Below are 21,629 nucleotides of genomic sequence, written 5' to 3'. Positions count from 1 at the left end.
TCTCTGTATTTTACCCGCATTATGCCATATATTTTGTGTTATAGCAGTCTTGGATGACGACCCACTATATGTTGTTCAATTTAAGAACACTTTCACTGCAGATTTGACAAAACAGAAGGAAGGTACCAATATGAAATTTCTAAAGATAGCTAAAGCACTCAAGGTTTAAAATCTGAGATGGACGAGGTATGGAACATGCTGTCACAAGTCTTAAAAGAACAACACTCTGATGCATAAACTACAGAACCCAAACCACCAAAAGAGAAAATCAACTTTCTGTCAGTGGCATCTAACTTAGATGATGAAAATGAATGTGTGTCCATTCCGCACTGCCTTGGATTGTTATCAAGCAGAATCCATCATCAGCATGTAAGGTCTCATTTTATATTGTTTTATTTCTATCTTTTTACAGTTCATATATTTGTAATCAAAAATAAGATTATGAAGTGAGTACTGTACACTTTGTATTCTGTGTTGTAATTAAAATCAATACATTTGAAAGTGTAGAAAACATCCAAAAATATTTAAAGAAATGGCATGCTATTATTGTGTCTATTTTTTTAATCTTGTAATATATTGTGATTAATATTTTAATCATTTGACAGCCTTATTAACAACTTATATAAAACTGAAGAGCTGGAATCAGGAAACAGAAGAGGAAAGAGTGGTGCTAAGATGCTTGGTAGTGATGGGTCACAATGTTGCAGGCATGAGATTTTAAATAGCCTTTCTGCTCTCATTTTGAGGTCTGGTAAAATTTTTCAATACCAAAACAAAAACACATAGGTTAGGTTTCTTTTACAGATAGTCTATCTTGAACAGTTCTCTCACCATGCATGTCATTTCCATACTCTTTTCCCAGCAAGGTACTTGAATTAAATTAAAGTCAATACTTTACACTACAAGACTTACCTCAGAAGCATTTGACAGACTTTGCAGGATGTGACACGAGTGAAGGTGTGCATTTTGAACTCATGAAAATTTGTATTTGCATTGTCCGGTCTTATATTGGATCTAGAGAAAAGTAAATTACATTATTTGATAATACGCTTTTAATTAAAGGAATTTGGGAATACGGTGCACCAAATCTAAACAGGGAATCTGAATCCACACACTGAGCCTTATTTTTGCATTGATATTTCTCTAAGAGAGACAGTCTGTGCCACACACCATGAAACAAAATATTTTATTATCCAAGCCTGTTCCCAAAAGATATACAGTATAAGCCATTTCTTAGATACCATAGTAACTGGGAAAATAGCCACACATATCAGAACAACAATAGTCTGCTTTTTCCTTTCTATTCTGAGGACCACTTCATATGACAAGGATCATCTCGTGGACCTGCCTCTCCTTCCAATTCTCCACTGCCTGGGTCTCAGAATGTTTCGTTCTGTGGATCATCAGCAAAGACCATGTAGCACAGACTGAGAAACACTGCATTAGAAAATGCGAGCAGCATATGCTGGACAGAGTTGAGTCACAGTTATCCAGCAACAAATTAGGTGACTAAAGCTATTTCAAAAGTAATTATACAATATTTACTGCTCTTTTAGCTAGTGTTCTTTGAATGAGTTTTCTAACACCTACAGACATCTCTATACAATAATTTAGCCAATAAAATGGAAGACCTGTAGTTATGCTGCTAAAATATCAGCTTGCTTGTGGGAAACATGTACCTACAGAACTAATACATCTATAAACACATGTAGATTATTTGTTGTGATCATATGCTAGTTTATCTTCCCCACTGTTCCTCTTTAAGCAGTACTAGCTTAGAGAAATTGCATTAATCATTTTGTTGCATTGTTACCTTGTTGAGGTTTTTTTTTAAAGAAACTGTTACTCATTGTCTCGTAACGGTTGTTCTTCGAGATGTGTTGTTCTTGTCTATTCCAACCAGGTCTGCGCATGTCGCGTGCACGCCAGCTGGAAGATTTTTCCCTTAGCAGCGTCCATGGTGTCGGACTGGGCGCCCCCTGGAGTGGCGCCTTCATGGTGCCCAATATAAGGCCCTGCCGACCCTCCACCCTCTCAGTTCCTTCTTACCGCCAGTGACGGCTAGCTGGAACTTCACTCGCTCCTGCAGCAAGCGCTCTAGCAGTGTCCGATAGCATATAGTGTATACATTTTCTCAGTTAGTTAATAGTTGTTCCTTATAGTTATAGTTAGTCGGTTTGGGCCTTCCCCCCCCCACAACGTTCCCCCTCCTGGGGAATGCCTGGGTCTCCAGGCATTAAGTTTCCCCGGCCTCTCTGCAAGCAGCTCTGGACGCGGTGGATGCAGCCTTGCGCACACTGCCCATAGGGGTGGTGATGAGGTGAGGCTCCTGGCTACAGGTCTCTGGGCTGCCCCACGAGGTCCAGCAGACCATATAGGACCTCCCCTTTGAGGGATCCTTCCTTTTCTCTGGAAAAACAGATAAGAGACTTCACAGTTTGAAGGACTCTAGGGCTACTCTGCGCTTGCTGGGGCTCCACACGCCAGCTACCCAGCGCAGGTATTTTAGGCCTCAGCCTGCCCCTCGGCCTTACCAGCTGCAGAACCGCCAGGACACTCTGTGTAGGCGAAACAGGCTGGCGTGCACCCGGCGCGCACACACCTGGTTGGAATGGAGATGAACAATCACTCGAAGAAGAAAAAACAGTTACTCACTTTCTCATAACTGTTGTTCTTTGAGATGGGCAGGAGCAGGAGTCGACGAGACCCTGGGTGGAAGCAAGGAGGGGGCAGTCCGTCCTGATACACTCGTGGATACCACAGACCCCTTAGGTTTCGAGAGGGTGACTGACCCTTCACCGGTCTCTTCTTCTTTACCGGCACTGGGGATGGAGAGCGGTGCCATGCTGAGGCCGACTTCTAACGGCCCGAGCCGTGGCGGTGACAGGGGGAGGGGGGGCCTTAGAGTCCTTAGTTGGGGCTGTTTCGCATGTTGTTGGTGCCGGAGCGCTGCGCACCGATGAGGACGTGGTCAGTGCCGGTTCAGTGGGTCCCGGGTCGGAGTGTGGCCTCAATGCCACCTCCATCAACAGAAGTTTTAGTCTCTGTTTCTGATCTTTGAGGGTTCTGGGATGGAAACTCTTGCAGATACAGCACTTCTCCTTCTGGGGACTCTTACCAAGGAACCGCAAGCAGGAAGAGTGAGGATCACTCTTGGGCATAAACTTGCCACAGGCCTCGCAGAGCTTAAACCCTGGAGACCCGGGCATACTCCAGGAGGGGGAAACATTGTGAGGGGGGCCCAAACCAACTAACTATAACTATAAGGAACAACTATTAACTAACTGATAAACTATATAAATGATATGCTATCAGACACTGCTAGAGCGCTTACTGCAGGAGCGAACGAAGTTCCAGCTAACCGTCACCAGTGGTAAGAAGGAACTGATGGGGTGGAGGGTTGGCAGGGCCCTATATTGGGCGCCATGAAGATGCCACTCCAGGGGGCGCCCAGGCCCACCCTACGGACGCTGCTAAGGGAAAAATCTTCCGGCTGGCAAGCACGCGGCGCACACACACCTGGTTGGAATGGACATGAACAATCATTTGAAGAAGAACATTATTTAGCATTTTGTTCAGTTTTTCTTCTTCTGTAACTCTTTCCATTTCAAGGAGTTTGTTTGCGCTGTGTATTTTTCTCCACTACAGGGTTTTGTTTTCAGTTTTGTCTTTGTTGCTGCTGCGTTAGTATTCTTATTCATTTTTATGTTCTATATAAAGCTAACAAGCATTTTTAAAAAATCACATTTAGATTAATATAATGCTAAAAGAACAAGATCATTGATATGCTAAGAACATACTTTGTTTCTAGATAACCTTTGTTATACCTTTATCTATACCAGTGGATAAGAAAAATGAAATTAACCCTCACTAAAATGTTTTATTAACAAAACCAATTACTTTTCACACTGAGGATTATGTATGTCTCTGGTGCTTTGTTTGCTAAACTAACACAAGAATTAGGATTGGGGGGAAAATCAAGTAAAGGAAGGGGAGAAAAATTAAGAATTTGAAACACCTAAGGAAGTACCCAAGGTGTTATCAGAGACATACAACTGGCTGGTAAAGCTGGCTGATAAGATGACATTTCACTATATTATAATCAATTCCCAGAATAAGATATTTTATAGCGATGAACTGCAGTGATGTGTAACACAGGCAAAGATCCAAACATCAGTATCTTTACTATTGACTGAACACTTATGAAAAATATTCAAAGCAGCCCTTGAGTAGTAAGTATCGATGCAGTGGTGTCAGAAAGGTCAGTCTTATAACGCATCTCCTGAATATGAGTGTGCTGAAAATGAAACTGAATTTCAAAGGCAAATGAGACTTCTCTGTTTTTATTCTTGTTAATGACCTTACTTTTAGCATTCTTTTCCACCATATGACTAATATCTCTTGTTGTCTATGTGTACAAGATACAGTGATGCAATTGTCTTGTATATTATCCTCCTAGAGGAGAAAGATACAGATATTCTATTATTTCATTTTGGAGATTATCATTATCCTATCAAATTACTATGGAGCAATGTGATTTTAGACTGTAAACTCTTCATGGGCAAGGACTGTGTCTTAATGCGTGTTTGTATAAGGTCTCACACAATGAGGCACACAGTTCTGATGGGTATTTTAGGCCGTGCTAATCAGAGCCAGCTCCAGACCCCAGCGTGCCAAGCGCGCGCTTGGGGCGGCATGCCGGGGGGTCGCTCTGCCTGTCGCAGGGAGGGCGGCAGGCGGCTCCGGTGGACCTCCCGCAGGCATGCCTGCGGAGGGTCCGGAGGTCCGCGGCTCTGGTGGATCTGCCGCAGGCGTGCCTGTGGCGGGTCCGCTGGTCCCGCGGCTCCGGTGGAGCATCCGCATGCATGCCTGCGGGAGGTCCACTGGAGCCATGGTAACAACGGACCCTCCGCAGGCACATCTGTAGGAGGTCCAGCGGAGCCGCGGGACCGGCGACCACCAGAGTGCCCTCTGCGGCGTGCCGCCGTGTTTGGGGCGACGAATTTACTAGAGCCGCCCCTGATGCTAATAATAATGTAAGAATTAAAAACTCTCAAGAATAACTTACAGTACACACTATGCTCCTAACAAAAGCTACTTTTTTCTTTAATATTTCGATTCAGAGCAGGATACAGTTTGTGAAGGTATTTCAAGACTATCAGCCTCATACACTCAGGCCTTGTCTACACTATCGGGGTAAGTCAATCTAATTTACGCTACTCCAGCTACATGAATAACATAGCTGGAGTCAATGTAGCTTAGGTCAATTTACTGCAGTGTCTACACTGTGCTGCACTGACGGGAGACGCTCTCCCGTCGACTTACCTTACTCCTCTCATTCCGGTAGAGTATCAGAGTCGACTGGAGAGCGCTCTGCGGTCGATTTAGTGGGTCTTCACTAAACCCACTAAATCGACCCCTGCTGCAATGATCGCAGCAGCATCGATCCTGGTAAGTGTAGACTGGCCAAAGAGACTCATCAAAGTACTTCTAAAAGAGTTAAAAAGCAAATCAAAATAAGCCCAAGAGCCTGATCATCTTCCCACTGAAATCTAAGACAAAATTCCCATTAAGTTCAACAGAGCAGAATCAAGCCTCAAAGTAACAAGTATAGTGAGTGAACGGAGGTGACAGTAACTCATGCAGTAGGTCAGCTATTATTATACTGCTTTACCATTTGCTCTGATACGCATGCAATTGTCCTACGCTCTCCTTTTAGTCTGTCTGCAAAGACTCTAATTTATACAAGCCGCTGAAAACACACCAGCTAGTAACAGAACACATAGCCTTATGCATTATGAACTACATTGTTATTTTTTAAAATAAAAACTGATTGTCCCAAAATGTTATTGTATGTCAATTCTAACATGAGAAACACCTATTTTACAGTCCTCGGTAAGAGAAAAAATATTGCCTCCACTATCATGTTAGTAGAGAAAGCAAAAATCAAATATGTAAAGGTCAATTATTTTACAAATTAAATGAACATATTAGTACCATATTGGTAAATATTATATCATCTCTCTTTTTTTTTTCCTTCTCCCTAAACTACATACACCAGAAGCTCAAGTCTAAATCCCAAATACTTGTGTCACGGAAGAAAGATCAGCTTCAGAAAACCAAGTATTTTGTTTGAATTTCTTACAGGATGGACTAGACTTGGGCCATTGAAATCCTTCCATTTCCATTGCATATCACGTCTCAGCTTTAAACAGCTTAATGAAAGTGAGTTCTTCAAGGTTTATTTTTAACTCACATAATGGTCTAGATTAGAGGTTCTTTAGATCAACACTTCTGTCTAAACCAAAAGTTAGGCCTATCTTCTCTACATCAGATCTGCCCACAGCAATACAAGCTCTCACAGTATTTCCTTTACATAAAAATTTACCTCTGAGTTGCAACCACTTTGGCAAGAGGAGTCTCTGAAATCTTTGTTCTTGAAAGACATGAGCCTCATTGGATCTTCTATGAAAACAAGGCAGCTGTTTGTAAGCCAAAGTAACTTTTAACCAAGGTTAACTCCTCCTTCCCTACCACACAGGAAATCACTCTTCTTTCATTTTGCCCAGAGCCACAACACCAAAAAGGAAAAGCATGACACATGCTAGACGTGAAAAGAGCAGGTAAATTATACATTAGTACAATGAGTTAGTTAAGGAAAACAGCATCTTTACTCCTCTCCCGCATACGTAATGCCTGAGCCTGAGAGCATCTAAAGTCCCCATAGCTAGGTGGATCAAGTGCTGTGTCACTAAAGTATATCCAGCCACAGATTAAGTGATTCTAGAAGGGATCAGAGCCCACTCAACACATTGCACAGAGGCCTCCTGTGAGGAAAAAGGCATATATGAAAAGAGAGGAATACTGTAAAGCTAGAACCTGGTCATCTATTAATACTTTCTCCAGGCTTGACCTTCACTGTTCTGCAGAAGCATCCCTATGAAGGAAGATACTTTCAAGCAGTAGTTCCAAAATAGATGAATACCGATATATTTTAGAAAAGTGGGATAATTTTTCTTCTGTTTTATCTCTCCCTCCCTACTAATTTTTCCTTACTTTTTACGGCATCCTATTTGTCTCAGAATGGGGATGGAACAGGTTCTAGAGCAGGAATTTATTTGGTAATTTCCTTCCTGGGACTGACATTTCCTCCAGTTTACCCACCTGAAATAAGTTCTCAAAGGGTGAAATCATGACCCCATTAAGTTTCAAAGGGGCCAGGATTTCACCCCAAGCAGCTACATGATTGATAGTCTCTTCAAGATTTATTTACAGTTAAACTACAAAAATTTAGTATTTCCATACAGCCTTGGAAGGACTTATCTGGTGTGATAGCAGAAGGGGTATGGCCATGCCCTGAAGCATCTTGGTCAAATATTACCTCCAGTATTTGTAGGAAGAAAGACACAGCCCAACTGTCTCAGATTGGGCAAGAGGTCATTTCCAAAAAGGAAATTATCATGTAACAAAATTTCTAGTTTAGTTTAGGGATGCTTCATCAGATGCAATATTAGACAATTAACAATGCAATGGTAAAAATAACGTTGTTCATACTCTGATGACATAAGGAGGTAAAGTGATCACAGTATGAAAAGCTAACTAAAGATACAGTAACTAATCAGGCAAAAACTGTGGCTAAATAACAATTTAAAAAACCTGATATACAGTAACTCCTCACTCAACGTTGTAGTTATGTTCCTGAAAATTGCAACTTTAAGTGAAACGATGTTTAAGCGAATCCAATTTCCCCATAAGAATTAATGTAAATAGGGACAGCTGCAGCAGCACAGGAGCCAGCAATCAGAGCTGTAAACAGGGGAGTTTCAGTGGGACTTTACAGTGGAGTAATAGTAATAGGATGAAATTTAATTTAAAAGTGCAAAGTCATGCATTTAGAGATTAATAACAAGAATTTTGGTTATAAATTGGGGACACATCAGTTGGAAGTAACAGAGGAGGAGAAGGACCTTGGAGTATTGGTTGATCACAGGATGACTATGAGCTGCCAATGTGATATGACCGTTAAAAAAGCTAATGCGGTCTTGGGATGCATCAGGCGAGGTATTTCCAGTAAAGATATGGAGGTTAGTACCGTTATACAAGGCACTGGTGAGACCTCATCTGGAATATTGTGTACAGTTCTAGTCTCCCATGTTTAAGAAGGATGAATTCAAACTGGAACAGGTACAGAGAAGGGCTACTAGGATGATCCCAGGAATGGAAAACCTGTCTTATGAAAGGAGACTCAAAGAGCTTGGCTTGTTTAGCCTAACCAAAAGAAGGATGAGGAGAGAGATGATTGCTCTTCATAAATATATCAGAGGGATAAATATCAGGGAGGGAGAGGAATTATTTAAGCTTAGTACCAATGTGGACACAACAACAAATGGATATAAACTGGACATTAGGAAGTTTAGATTTGAAATTAGATGAAGGTTTCTAACCATTAGAGGAGTGAAGTTCTGGAACAGCCTTCCAAGGGGAGTAGTGGGGGCAAAAGACATATCTGGCTTCAAGATTAAGCTTGATAAGTTTATGGAGGGGATTGTATGATGGGATAGCCTAATTTTGGCAATTAATTGATCTTTATTATCAGGTAAATATGCCCAATGGTCTGTGATGGGATGTTAGATGGGGTGGGATCTGAGTTACTACAGAGAATTCTTTCCTGGGTGCTGGCTAGTGAGTCTTGCCCACATGCTCAGGGTTTAACTGATTGCCATATTTGGGGTCAGGAAGGAATTTTCCTCCAAGGCAGATTGGCAGAGGCCCTGGAGGTTTTTCTCCTCCCTCTGCAGCGTTGGGCAGGGTCACTTGCTGGAGGATTCTCTGCACCTTGAGGTCTTTAAACCACGATTTGAAGACTTCAATAACTCAGACATAGGTTAGGGGGTTGTTACAGGAGTGGGTGAGTGAGATTCTGTGGCCTGCATTGTGCAGGAGGTCAGACTAGATGATCATAGTGGTCCCTTCTGACCTTGTAGTCTATGAGGGGTTAGGTTCCAGGGCAGCTTCCCCTACTCTGCAAGCACCGGGGGGTGGGGGGGGGGCTCAACCCTCAGACCACCCACTCCACCCCTTCTCCCAAGCTCCCATCCTTGACCCGTCACTTCTCCCCACACACCTCCTCCCCCTTTACTTTGCACGTCGCATCCTGGCTCCTCCCGCCTCCCTCCTGCCTCCAAAACGCCACAAGTGAGCTGATTGCCACTGGCAGGAGGCAGGGGAGGGAATGGGGAGGCACACTAAGTCCTTGCTCCTCCCCACTCCCTTCTGCCTCCAAAATGCTGCAAGCCAGCTGATTGCCGTGGGTAGCAGGTGGGGGGAGGATGGGGAAGGCGCTGATCCGTGGGGTCTGCCAGCGGGCGGGAGGCACTGGGAAGTGGGGAGGACATAGGGAGGCTGCCAGCTGTGGAGAAAGCAGACAGCCAAACAACGTAAGAGTGGAGCATTGCACAACTTTAAATGAGCATGTTCTCTAATTGATCAGCAACGTAACAATGAAACAACGTTAAGCAGGACGACTTTAAGTGAGGAGTTATAGTATGTATCTTATCCATTGTGTTTTCTGGTTTAACAAGGAAAAAAACCCAAAACATCCTTATTTAAACAAAATACAGTTCATCACTAGCTGTGGGTTTGAAAACTCTTTTCCACATATCAATATCCTGCCCAGTCATAATATATTATGTTACAGTGAGTTATGTAGTCATCAGATGAGACTGAAATAATGTGATATGAGGTACTACAAAGTATATGTCACGTCACAAATTTCTAGAAGTCTCCTTTCCTAAACTGAAATTTGTTGAATTCTGTTTCTTGATTTCAATGCACTTCTTTGCTAATGATTTTCAAAATATGTATTGTGTAGTTTTTCAGACATTTGGCATTTGACACATACTATAATAGCTTAGAGCAGTGGTGGGCAACCCTGCGGTCCACACACGGCCCATCAGGGTAGTCCGCTGGTGGGCTGCCAGACAGTTTGTTTACATTTGCATGACAGCCTGCAGCTCCCAGTGGCCGCAGTTCACCATTCCCAGACAATGGGAGATGCGGGAAGCGGCAGCCAGCACATCCCTGCGGCCCGCATCGTTTCCCATAGCTCCCATTGGCCTGGAACAGTGAACCACGGCCACTGGAAGCTGCAGGTGGCCATGCAAATGTAAACAAACTGTCTGGTGGCCTGCCAGTGGATTACCCTGATGGGCCGCAGGTTGCCCACCACTAGCTTAGAGGTGAGGACAAATCATGATATATAGTGCAGACCCTAAATATTCTAATTTTGACACATTTTTTCCCATCTCTTTTTCATTTTTGCTGACTATTCTTAAACCTATACTTGTTTCTATTCCCTGCTATAACAATAAGGACTCATGGGTGCCAGGTTTGTATAATTTTTGATGGTGCCCAGAGCGGGTCCAAGCAGAGCCGTCCCATCCATAGGACAGACCAGGGCAACCGCTCTGGGCCCCGTGCTTTGGAGGGCGCTGTGCTTCAGGGGACACGTGGTCCCGGGTGGCCTGGGGGATTAGCGGGGGGCCTGACACTGGCAGCAGCAAGCGACCCAGACCCAGCCCGCCCCTTCTCCACCCCCTCCCTGCCCCCATTCCACCCCTTCCTCTAAACCCCCACCCACCTCCTTCCGGCTTCTACCCTCTCCCCCAAGCGATCTTGGGAGCCGGCAGGGCAGAGCAGAGCAGGCTCGGGCGGGGTTGCTCGCTGTTGTCAGGACCCCCACTAAACCCGCAGGCCACCCTGGACCCCATAGTCCCCTGAATCATGGGGCCCCCAAAGCGCGGTGAGCCCAAACATTGGTGGAGTTGGGGCCACATTCCTAAATACTGATGAAGCATAGGCAACATGGGCCCATATAACTCGCCACCTATGTAAGGATATTAACCTTTTGGCATCATAAATCCAGATTTCCACATCCTTCCATTTCCAAGGAGTCTCCATCAACCCTAAGCAGCAGGAAGGGGGGAAAAACCCACAAGCGAGCTTTCACCTTTAACGCAAGTAATAAGTATTGTACATTCTGGTGCTGTGAAACTGATGGGCCTATATGCTTACTACACACTTTAGCCCAATCCTGCAAACACATACGCATATAAGGGACTATTCACATGAGTAAAGTTGTTCATCATTGTGTTTGTAGGACTGAGCCTATTTTACCTCAGGTATCCTTTTTAGCTCAGGATTTGAGCCCTTCTTTAGCCCAGATATCTTTCTTTCTAAACAGATCATCTCTGCAATTTGAGGCATGAGCAGTAAGCACAACATTCTGCTCAGACTGCAAATGAATATGCCAAGGTGGAGAATCTTTGTTTGAGCTGTATTTGTTAGGGGGTATATTTTTAGCTGAGATTGGCCCAAATACCCCAGTGCTCTAGGAAAGAGTAGGACCATCTCTAATTCTTATGACACACCATCTCCCCTGACTTCAGGAAGGCTTCGTATGAAACTGTTTAATAGGGTGTCTGTGAGCTGTCCAACAGTAGTCCAACAGCAGTCCCCCTGCTTTACGTCCTATATAGTATGTCATATAATTACACAACATTTTACCAGTGATATGAGGTCAGTGTTTTTAAAAGGGGCTCTCACATTTCCCCCTTACTCTGTGAGCCCTATGTAGTAATAGTGCATGTTCTTATAAAGAGAAGGAATGAGCCATGTTTCTAATGTTCTCATTTAGACAAACACGCCCTCTAATAGCCACAACAAAAGAAAGAAGCAATATCAATTGATAAACATATTAAACTGCAGTCTCTCGAAATATTTTGGTCCTGAAGAATGTACAGAGTATATAGTATACAACAGAATGTGTCATGCTCTCTCTCTCTCTCTCTCTCACACACACACACACTTGCAGATTGGTGTGAAGATATTCCACCTTGGGAATATATTTAAAAACAACATAACTGGTAATTTGGTGCACTCTAAAGGAAAAATATTCCTCGTTTTTAGTCTTCTAAAAGTCCCAGGGATGTCATCTCCTGCTGGGATGAATTAGCAACATACAAAAAGGGGATGAAACCATAAACAGAGAAATCATCACAATTCTCATTTCAATCAGCAGCAGAAACTTTTCAAAGGACAACTATGAGTGCCCGAGAGCTCTCTTCAGCACATTGCTGCATTCTGCTTCCCAACTTTATTCTTCCACCAGTCTTTGCTTTAATGGCCTTGGGGCTGCCCCTCAGCCTCTTGGTAAAGCCTTTTCTTTCCTAGTGACTTACTGAACATTAGCCCCACTGGGACCAATTCACTGCTACCTGATCAACCCAGAGGACCTTCACATACTTGTCTTGTTATCCTCCCTTGTCATTCAGATAATCTCCTCTCCATCAACCATGCAAATAATTTGTTCTAGGATCAGAATCTCCATTATCTCCTCAAAAGCCTTAATTTTTTAACAAATCCATTTCCTGCATAGTTCTCATAGTTCTGTACTATCATCTTCCCAGATATTGCACATGACAAAACTATCATACCACCAGAGCTTCATGTGTTAAGTCTTTTTGCCAACATCATACTTGTGAAATACTACCACTTTAGAATAATTTTAATTCCAGATACTGAGTACTATCTGTGCTCTTTGAACCTTACCTGTCAGGAGAGAAATCAAATGAATAGGCACATCGTACCTCAGCCACCCACATAAAACTCATCCACTTTCCAAACCATGCCAGAAAGTGTTACTTAGTCCCTCAAGCTTCTGCAACCTGAGTTTCTCCCAGCAATCACTTTGCCCTACATTAAGGGCGAGAGAGACTGGAGGTAATGCTATAGGTTATTTAAGCAGCTCAGTACTACTCTGTCAGAGGGGGACACACTAATTCTTCACATGCCTACACAATATGGAATAAATTCTCATCATCATCAATACCCACTTCAAGAAACCCAGCCATCGCTGAAAGAGAAATTACACCAATTGATTGATAAACATGTCTAAAAATACAGTAGTCTAAACATGGTTATGAAAGAAAACTGGGTGAGACAGCAAAACATGCTAACACTTAACATTCAATGCCTAATATGTGTTTGTTATTTTCTGCTATTCCAATTCATAATCCTTTGCTTCAGTTTTTCATGCAACGAAGACCTCAGAATTATAGATGATGTATGTATATACAAAATATAGCTGCTTGAAATACAAATGCAAATGTGAGTATGATGTATTCTTTTCCCACTAATAACCTGGGAATATGTCCTCTCCAAACTCTGACACTCCAAGCAATTTCTTCAAAAATGCATGCCTAAATGAAAACATTGATACTCAAGTCAATAAGAGCTGCTGATGTTCAGGAACCCAGAAAAATCCAGCCACTTATTTAGGTGCCTAGCTTTAGGCACCCAAGTTTGAAAATTTCAGGTCCAACAACTTTTCCATAATGTATGCCACAATGAAGGTGGTACAAGAGCCATGTTATGACATTTGTTTGCTTAAATAAGGCCATAATCTGAGATACTGTGAACATAAGATGAGAACAGTGTTCTAATAGTGATGGAGTACAGTAGCATTTGGCTTCCGTAGTGGCAATTTAAGTTTTTATTGTCAATTTTAGGTTTATGTTTATTTTCAACAAGAAAAAAATGCCAACTACCTTTCACAATGGGAGGTCAGATTAAACAGATGACTTGTTATTGAATAATTTTTCTAGTACGTTAGGCACAAACATGCTTTTCCTTACCATCAATTTAAACTTCCTCTGCACCAAATCTTATAAATAAATTGCACCAAGAATACTACTAAACTTGCAGCCTTAACACTCCATCTTATATATCTCCAGTGTGCACTACCCTAAATATGTAATAATTATTGATAGCATGACCCAACAGGCTAGATAAGGAAAGGGCTGAAGCGTACAGTATTCTGGCTTCCCCCACAATGAGAGAATAAGGACATCAAAATCTCTGTCTTCATTGCTCTGAAAGGTCATGTATCTAAAAATATAAATGCTCATATCCCTATTGCAAAAGTTCTGAAATACTGAAAATGTCTCCAATCATGTTATATTTCTAGTAGAGACTCCTGAGAAGGAATTTCAGTCTACAGATTTCTACATTAGCATTACAGACGTAAAGAGCTTTTGTTTGCTACATGTCTGAAATTGTTCTGGATGAGGCTATTAAAATAAGTATTTACAAAAAATAATGCAAACAAAGTTATAAAAAAACTTGTTTCTTTAAGGACTGGACACTAAAGCCCTCATTACAAACAAAGAATATCAGCTGCCTACATATCTGCCATAAAAAGAAATATGGTAAGACGTATGTAAAGCAACGTGATATGTTCCTAATTAATCTTCCTAAATTCTTACAGATGTATGAAACTTAAAATTTCAAAAGGGGAATGACAAAAGTGACAATAACATGATATAATAGTGAAAGAAAGAAGTGAATGTCTTAGACTAGAAAGCACTAGAAGAAAGAAGCCTCTGAACTCTTGTTATAGGTCTGATAGGCTATTAATGACCAAAAGTTACTCTCCATCCAACAACTCTCACAGCTTATGAGAAACGAATTGTGGTCCTCAGTCCAGTTTGTGGTGGATAAATGTCCATATCACAATTCATACCTCTGCAGGAGGGTAGAGGAGCAAGATCAGGTATTGAATGGCCATGAAGAAGGTATTATCTCTTATTTTACATGGAGTTTAAAAACGTATTTACCATTACCATTAATGGTACCAGTTAGGATTTTAGTTCAAACAACTGCTGGCCTTGTGCCGTCCTCTGCTACTCAGTGACTGGTTCTCTACCTCTCTCACATATTTAAGGGCCATTTCTTTTAATTGCTTCTCTGGCAGCTTTTCAATACTAGCTAGGTTTTGGCAATTAAAAGCTGTACAGATTCTCACCTCTCTCAGTTAAGGCAATTGTGGAGGTTTTGCTTAAAACCAATACAAACATTTCAATTAATCTTGAAAAATTGCTTCTCTGGGGCACTTAATTAACAACTCAACTTTTCCCTCCAAGATTCCAAATAACTTCAATCTAATTTATTTTCTTCATAACACAAGGAAAAATGTATTGCAGAACAAAATAGAGAAAGAGGGTATGTCCCTTAGACATCTCTGCGTATCCAATTTCCATGAAGGGAGCAATCACATGTCGTACTGCAAGGATCACAGCAAGTCTAGGTGACAAAACTAAACATAAATACGTCACAATTAAAATTAAATAAATGCAGAGGCAACCCAGAATGACCCAGCATGCATCCTAAGTAGCCATAAATGGAAACAGAATATCAATAAAAACAGCCACTGACCTAGAAATTGTGGAATAAGTCATCTCTTCTGCTAAGAGGTACAGAGAGGATGAAAGCAGTGTAAACACTGACCTAATCTAGCCACTACCCACATGGTAGAGAGAAGATGAACCTCAGAGACATCATCCAAGCCCCCTCCTTTCTATATGGATACCATTCAGCTGGGACCACTCAAAGTTGTCTACCCCAATGGCAGCCTGCACTCATGGGAGACTCAGGGAACCATGCTACTGTATGGATAGAAAAAACACAGGAGCTGCAGCAAGCCCTCAAATATGGATGACCTACAGTTGAGGATTGGGTTCCCAATAGATCTATGGCGACATCTGTGTCATTGGAGGACTAGGCTCCTCCCCCTCCCTTCCCCCCGCCCATACTTGCCTGCAAAACTCTCTCCTAGAAGGAGATGGTGTGGTGGGATTTTGTGAGGTTGTGTCAACTTTTTCTTCCTAGTCAGATTTACAAAGGAGGGTATGAATTAGCTTTTGTGTGTGTTTGTTTTTGTTTTGAAAAAACACATTCCACATCAGCTCCTCCAGTAAACCAGGCTAATTGTTTCAGCAGAAAATACTCTGAAACTTGGGATCTGATTTCAAGAAGTTAATAGATATTTGCATATCAACAAAATCATTGTCAAAAATATTACATATTGTTTTAAACTGTTGTGCCACTTCACTTGATTAAATCTTGACAGAGGAGAATCATATTTAATACATGCCAATCTGTGAGCCCTAGTGGCATATCAAATAAGTATTTATATGAAGTATCAAGCAAGTAGTCCGTGGTGAATTAAAACTGTTTCAAGTATTGAAGAAGAAATGCTACAGGGAATTAAAAAGTGCTCATTGCCTTGAACTCTGCTCTACCCCTCAACCTTGTGTCAGACCTTCTCAGTTAAGAGCTCTGTTATTGTTCTGCAGTTAGTGTTTTGCTTATGAAAATTTAAAACACTGTGAACATTATTGGTGTGAATGATGAATACTGAGCTGGCAAACTCAGCATAAGCTGCTCAAGCAGTTTAAAGTGTGTTTGATATATGAAGTTGGATATTGTATCTATCATTTTTGGCAGCAATAAAGATCATACAACCTGATAACCAAAGACAACAAAACTTTCCATTCCGTTTGGTCTTACTTATTATCTTAATACTAGGTATCACTGCAAGAAACAAGGTGATTTATCTAGATCTGCACTAGGTGTTTCCCAAGAGCCAAGATTTTCAGAAATGGCTGCCTTAAGTTAGGTACCTCAATCATACTTTGGCACCTAAATAAATAAATAGCCTTATTTGCAAAGTATCAAGCACCCAGAAAGTTAGCACTGACTGCAGTGGGAGCTACTGTGTGCTCAGCACTTTTGAAAAATCAAGAATATTAATTAGATCCCCAGATATGGACTGAGGAACTTCAGGCAATCAGAGGTGACAGTGGTTGATATTTGAATCTAACCAAACCGCTGAAAGAAGCACACCCTCCACCTTCAGTAAGACTAGAAATGAGAGAAGAACATAAATCTCTCTGAATGGAGCCATCAGCATACATACACACAACACAGCTCTGCCTGGTCAAGCAGACACTCCTACAAGCAAGCAAACAGCATCAGCAACAAGACAGCTCAGAAAAATAAAAGCTACAATACAGCATTAAAAGAAGCAACCTTCCAGCCCAGAGTGGTTTCTACAACATTATAACATCACTGAGACTTCATCACTGGTCAGACGAAGTTTGCAAAAACACTTCCAGGAGAATAGATTTAATTTTTTCTTTTAATCATTTTACTGGAATATTGAAATGCTATTACAATTTAAGATATTTACAGATTCTCCAGATTGTTTCAATTATTGCAGGAGAGGAGACAACATCTAATCTTGTTAAACACAAAGAAATAGTGTAAGATTCTTAATAGTAATTAATTTACTCAAGATTTCTCCTTGAAGGGCTTCTTTTCAATAACTGAGGTAAAACTTTATTTGCTTTCATAGGACTTAGTTAAGATTACTAACCACTGCTCACTTATTAACTGTTTAAGTAATCCATGTTAAACCAAACAGGATCCACCAACCCTTAAACAAAATTCCATTTCCCATTGATTCTAGGAATAACATGCTTCCATTTTAGTTTACCTAGAGAAGAGAATCCCCGACAGCATAGACCCACTCACAAAGGTAGGATTCCTCTTGAAAGCTCTCCACAGACAGACAAAATAATTGTAATTGAAGTAACCATTGTTTATTATTTGTATCGGTTTTGGACTGTACTTATTTTTACTCCCCCACCCCTTTCTTTAATAATCAAATAATAATTGTGATTCATTTTCTGGTCTTTAACTCTGGTGTCCACTAAGGCATGAAAAGAACCCTATGTGACTAAAACAGTGAGTCAAATTCCCAGATTGCTTCAAGGGAGGCAATTATTAAGATCTGGCGTCCCATTTCTTGTTTCTGTAGACCAGGGGTTCTCAACCTTTTTCCTTCAGAGTCCCCCTTCCTCCCCCACCCTCTATCCATGGCCCACCTGTGCCACAACAATTGTTTTCCTGCATATCTAGTAGATTAAAAGCTGTATTAAATTGATAATTATACAGTTAAACCCACACATCTATATAACATAAAAAAAAAAGGATAATATAAGTACAAAATTAAAAAACCTAAATATTATGGTCAAATATTAATATGCCTGAGCCCTGATGCCCAGGACTGAAGCCCAAAGCCCAAGCCCCGCTGCCCAAGGCCCCGTGTGGTGCGGAGCACCAGGCAATTGTCCTGCTTGCTACCCTCTAACTACACCGGCCCTGCTGAAGCCAATAGGTTTCAACATATCATGCAGGAAAATTAACATGTTCTCTGATTTAAAAGAAAAAAAAAAGCAATGTGTCCAAATAGTGCAAGGTGAAACAGTTTTACATTTTTGTATGCTCTCTGGTTTATTCTGGCAGACTCCCTGAAATTCTCTCATGGTCCCCCAGGGGCCGCTGACGCCCAGTTGAGAACCACAGCTCTAGACTACACTTTTAGTAATTTTGGGGCTAAAATTATGTGTAACTCAACAACTTAAAACACCTCTTTCTTCCCCTCAGTTTTACTGAATAAAACTAACACTTAGCTTGAGTTCAGGTAATTTAGGGCCATCGCCTGAATTTTCCATTTTGAAGAAATAACCCTGCCCCTATTTACATTATTCGTGTGGGACCAGCAGAAACACTAGGTGCACCAGGAACTTCCTGAAGACAAGAGGATGCTGATCCTTCCAAGAAGCATCATCCTTAAGAAGAAGATTTATGGTGTGGGGAAGGAAGGCGCACTATGTCCATTTACAACACCTATTACCTTGCCCCCAAAATGCCAAGAGGCCATGCATCCACAAAACTGACAAACCTGGAGATGCCAGGCAAACAGATGGTGATACAGGGCACAGGAGGGAAGTACTGTTCAGGACTGGATAGCAGGCCGTGACGCCAACATGAGCGCCTCCCTTTTTCCACAGCACGTAGCTGCAGCCTGGGCCACTTTAATCCCTACCCTCTATTCTGCCACTGGAAAGACATCTGAGCTCTCTTTCTGTGGCCCCTTCTCTACCTCATTGATTCCTGTTTTTTTCAAATAAGGTACCATTTGTGGTACATTAGCTGTAATGCATGACTCAGATTAATAACATCTATACCTACAGAGGTAAATAACCCAATTCCTTCTTCCGTGTCATACCACTTCAGGAAACAGGCAGGATATCAAGGATATCCAGACAGGCATGTTTGTGTTTTGCTTTGGTAAACTAAGCGAACTTAGATCCAGTTTGTTAAAAGTGAAATACTTCTCCAGGCTGTTTGGAAAATGCAGCATGTAGCTAAAGCTTTTAAAATGCATTGATAGCAACAGCTTTAATTTAGTATGTCAGTGTTCAATATGTCACAGCTCAAATAGTCTCTCAGAAGGAGTTTTAATGCATATGCATTATTAATGCAGTATCTGAGGGAGCAGGTCTATCTGAGTTGGCTTTGACCAATAAGTCATTAGTCACAGAGCATAATGCAAATTTGGGAAATGGAGATATGATAATAGATAGGAGAACCATTTTCATTTACCCTGTCTCTAGTACTAGTTTAAAAAATAGTCATAAAAAAACCACTCTAGGTAACCAAAAGACTATACCCATGCATTATGCAGCTTGCTTAGTTTAAAATGTAGGTGTGTGCTTATGCAAGATGTGATGCACATATTTATCAGGTTTGTGTGTCAATGAATCTCAGGATTGTTTTCTTCCATTCAGATGGACTGTTCTGGCTTTCTCGTGTTAGAGAATGACAGCTGGTGTCCAAATTAAAGAATGAGTTTTCAAAACCAGCAGACTAGATCATACTTCTACTGCAGCACAAACTACTAAAGAACCTATTAACACCCCAAAAACTGGACACAGCGCTGTTAAAATTAAAAGCACAACACCCAGTAGCTCTCTTTCATGAGAGAGACAGCTTTCAAATATTTAAGAATGCTGCCCAAAGTGAGAGATTTAAGATAGCTCAGTGAAATATTTGATTCTTCCTAGGACAAAGAAACAGTTTAACATCCAGTTTTAGGCTTATCTGAAACAAGATTCCACAGTCTTGTGAAACTGTTAATATACTAAGCGGGTCATGCATAAGATGAAGTCAGTTTTATGTAAAAACATAAACATACATTTATTTTGGACTCATATTAATACTACACATGGGGACAACTGGCCCATAATATACCCTAAGCGCTACAATGGTCAATACAGCACTTATAATGCAAAATCTAACGTTCCTCACCACAAAGAGCATTTAATGATCTTAGCATATAGTACTCAATGGATTTGGAGAATGTTGAAGATAACAATGTTACATGAGGTACTGCAATATTCTTTGGCTCTGTACATCTTGGAACCTGAGCAGCACTGTTTTATACAGCGTATTTCTTAATGACCTGAAAGAAGGTTTGAATAGTGAAGCTGAAGTTTGCTGATGGCAAAATTTACAGTAGATTAGGCAGTGAGAAAGGCAATGAGAAACTACAAAAAAATGAAATTAGCAAACTGGATATCATGATGACAGATGAAATTCAGCACAGACTAGAGTGCAAGATTTTGCATGTTGTAGGTACACAGATGAGTTCTGAGTTGCTAACTCAATGTGTAAATCTAGTATGCAGTTGTAGTCTTTCAAGGAAAATATCTAGATGTCACTGTGAATACTTCAGTGCACAGTGGTGGCCAAAGAATGCAAATAAGTTCTGCATTAAGAAGCGAACACTGAATAGCACAGAAAATCTAATGCCAATATAAATCAATATTGCACATCCCTGCCTTGCTATCACTATGTAGCTGATCCCTGTGGGTGGAGTAGGCCCATCACCCCAGGATCATATCAGGTGAGTCCAGTCCAGCCAATTAACAGGGTCTGGGCCACAGTTGGAACAGACTACCAACAGCGGTTGCACAATACCAAGTCTTGACGTTTTTAAGAATGGGTTAGACAAACACCTGCCAGGGATGGGCTAGGTTTACTTAATCTCACCTCAGCGTGGGGATGGACTAGATGACCTCTTGAGGCCCCTTCCAGCCCTACATTTCTATGATTCTATGAATATAAGAGGATAACTTGATAAAATTATAAAGAAAAGCACATTTAAGTCTGATAAAAAGGGAAAAACATTTTAAGTAAAGCGCAGTTAACTTTTGGAATTCATTGCCACAGGGTTATGTGAAGAAATTAGCTTGTAAGAATAAGAAAGGCATCTGCAGTAGAAATAGCTAGAATAAAGCTGAAAGAGCTATCGACTCTTCTGCTTTGTAGCACAAACTTAATATTGACTGATAATGAGAAGAGATCTTAACTCTACATGTTGTATTCTTTTGCAAAATTATTAGGTGCATCATGGGGAATTTAACATTTCCACTGAATCAACTAGCACTGGTCACTATTGGAGGAAGGATAATGGACTAGATGGGGAATTGGTGTGTTCTAGAAAAATAATGCCTTCACACTTCTACAATTCGTTTCTTTAAAAATAGCTTTATAAGCATAACAAGAAACAGTAGATCTTAACTCTTAGGTCAAAGATCACTATTATTACTTTTACTATACTTACATTGTATGTCATTAACTTAAGGTGGGGGAGTGTAATAATTTGGCTGAACACAGTATCAACAATTTCTTAGATATTTAATGCCTTTCCATTAACATCTACATTATTAGGCATGCTGAAGACTGCGTATACCCTACCACTTTCTGTATACTAAACACTTTTTGTAGTACCTTTTCTTTTAAAAACAACAGTACACATTAAACTACATAGCTATAATCTAATCCAAAATTACTAACACAGCTGCAAAAACAAAACACCA

At 41.1% G+C, this 21,629-nt stretch overlaps 1 protein-coding gene across 1 annotated transcript in view; it reads right to left on the bottom strand.

Annotated features, from left to right (window-relative positions):
* VAV3 (vav guanine nucleotide exchange factor 3) overlaps nucleotides 1-21,629 on the bottom strand; it is a 236,388-nt gene that overhangs the window by 92,007 nt on the left and 122,752 nt on the right. Inside the window, exon 16 of the mRNA XM_039484962.1 lies at nucleotides 913-1,014. Coding sequence (XP_039340896.1) covers nucleotides 913-1,014 — 102 coding nt within the window. The remainder of the gene's footprint in view (nucleotides 1-912; nucleotides 1,015-21,629) is intronic.

This window comes from Mauremys reevesii, linkage group 8 (assembly GCF_016161935.1).
Source record: "Mauremys reevesii isolate NIE-2019 linkage group 8, ASM1616193v1, whole genome shotgun sequence".
In the NCBI taxonomy this organism is placed as follows: domain Eukaryota; kingdom Metazoa; phylum Chordata; order Testudines; family Geoemydidae; genus Mauremys; species Mauremys reevesii.
This window is presented reverse-complemented; position numbering and strand designations above follow the sequence as displayed.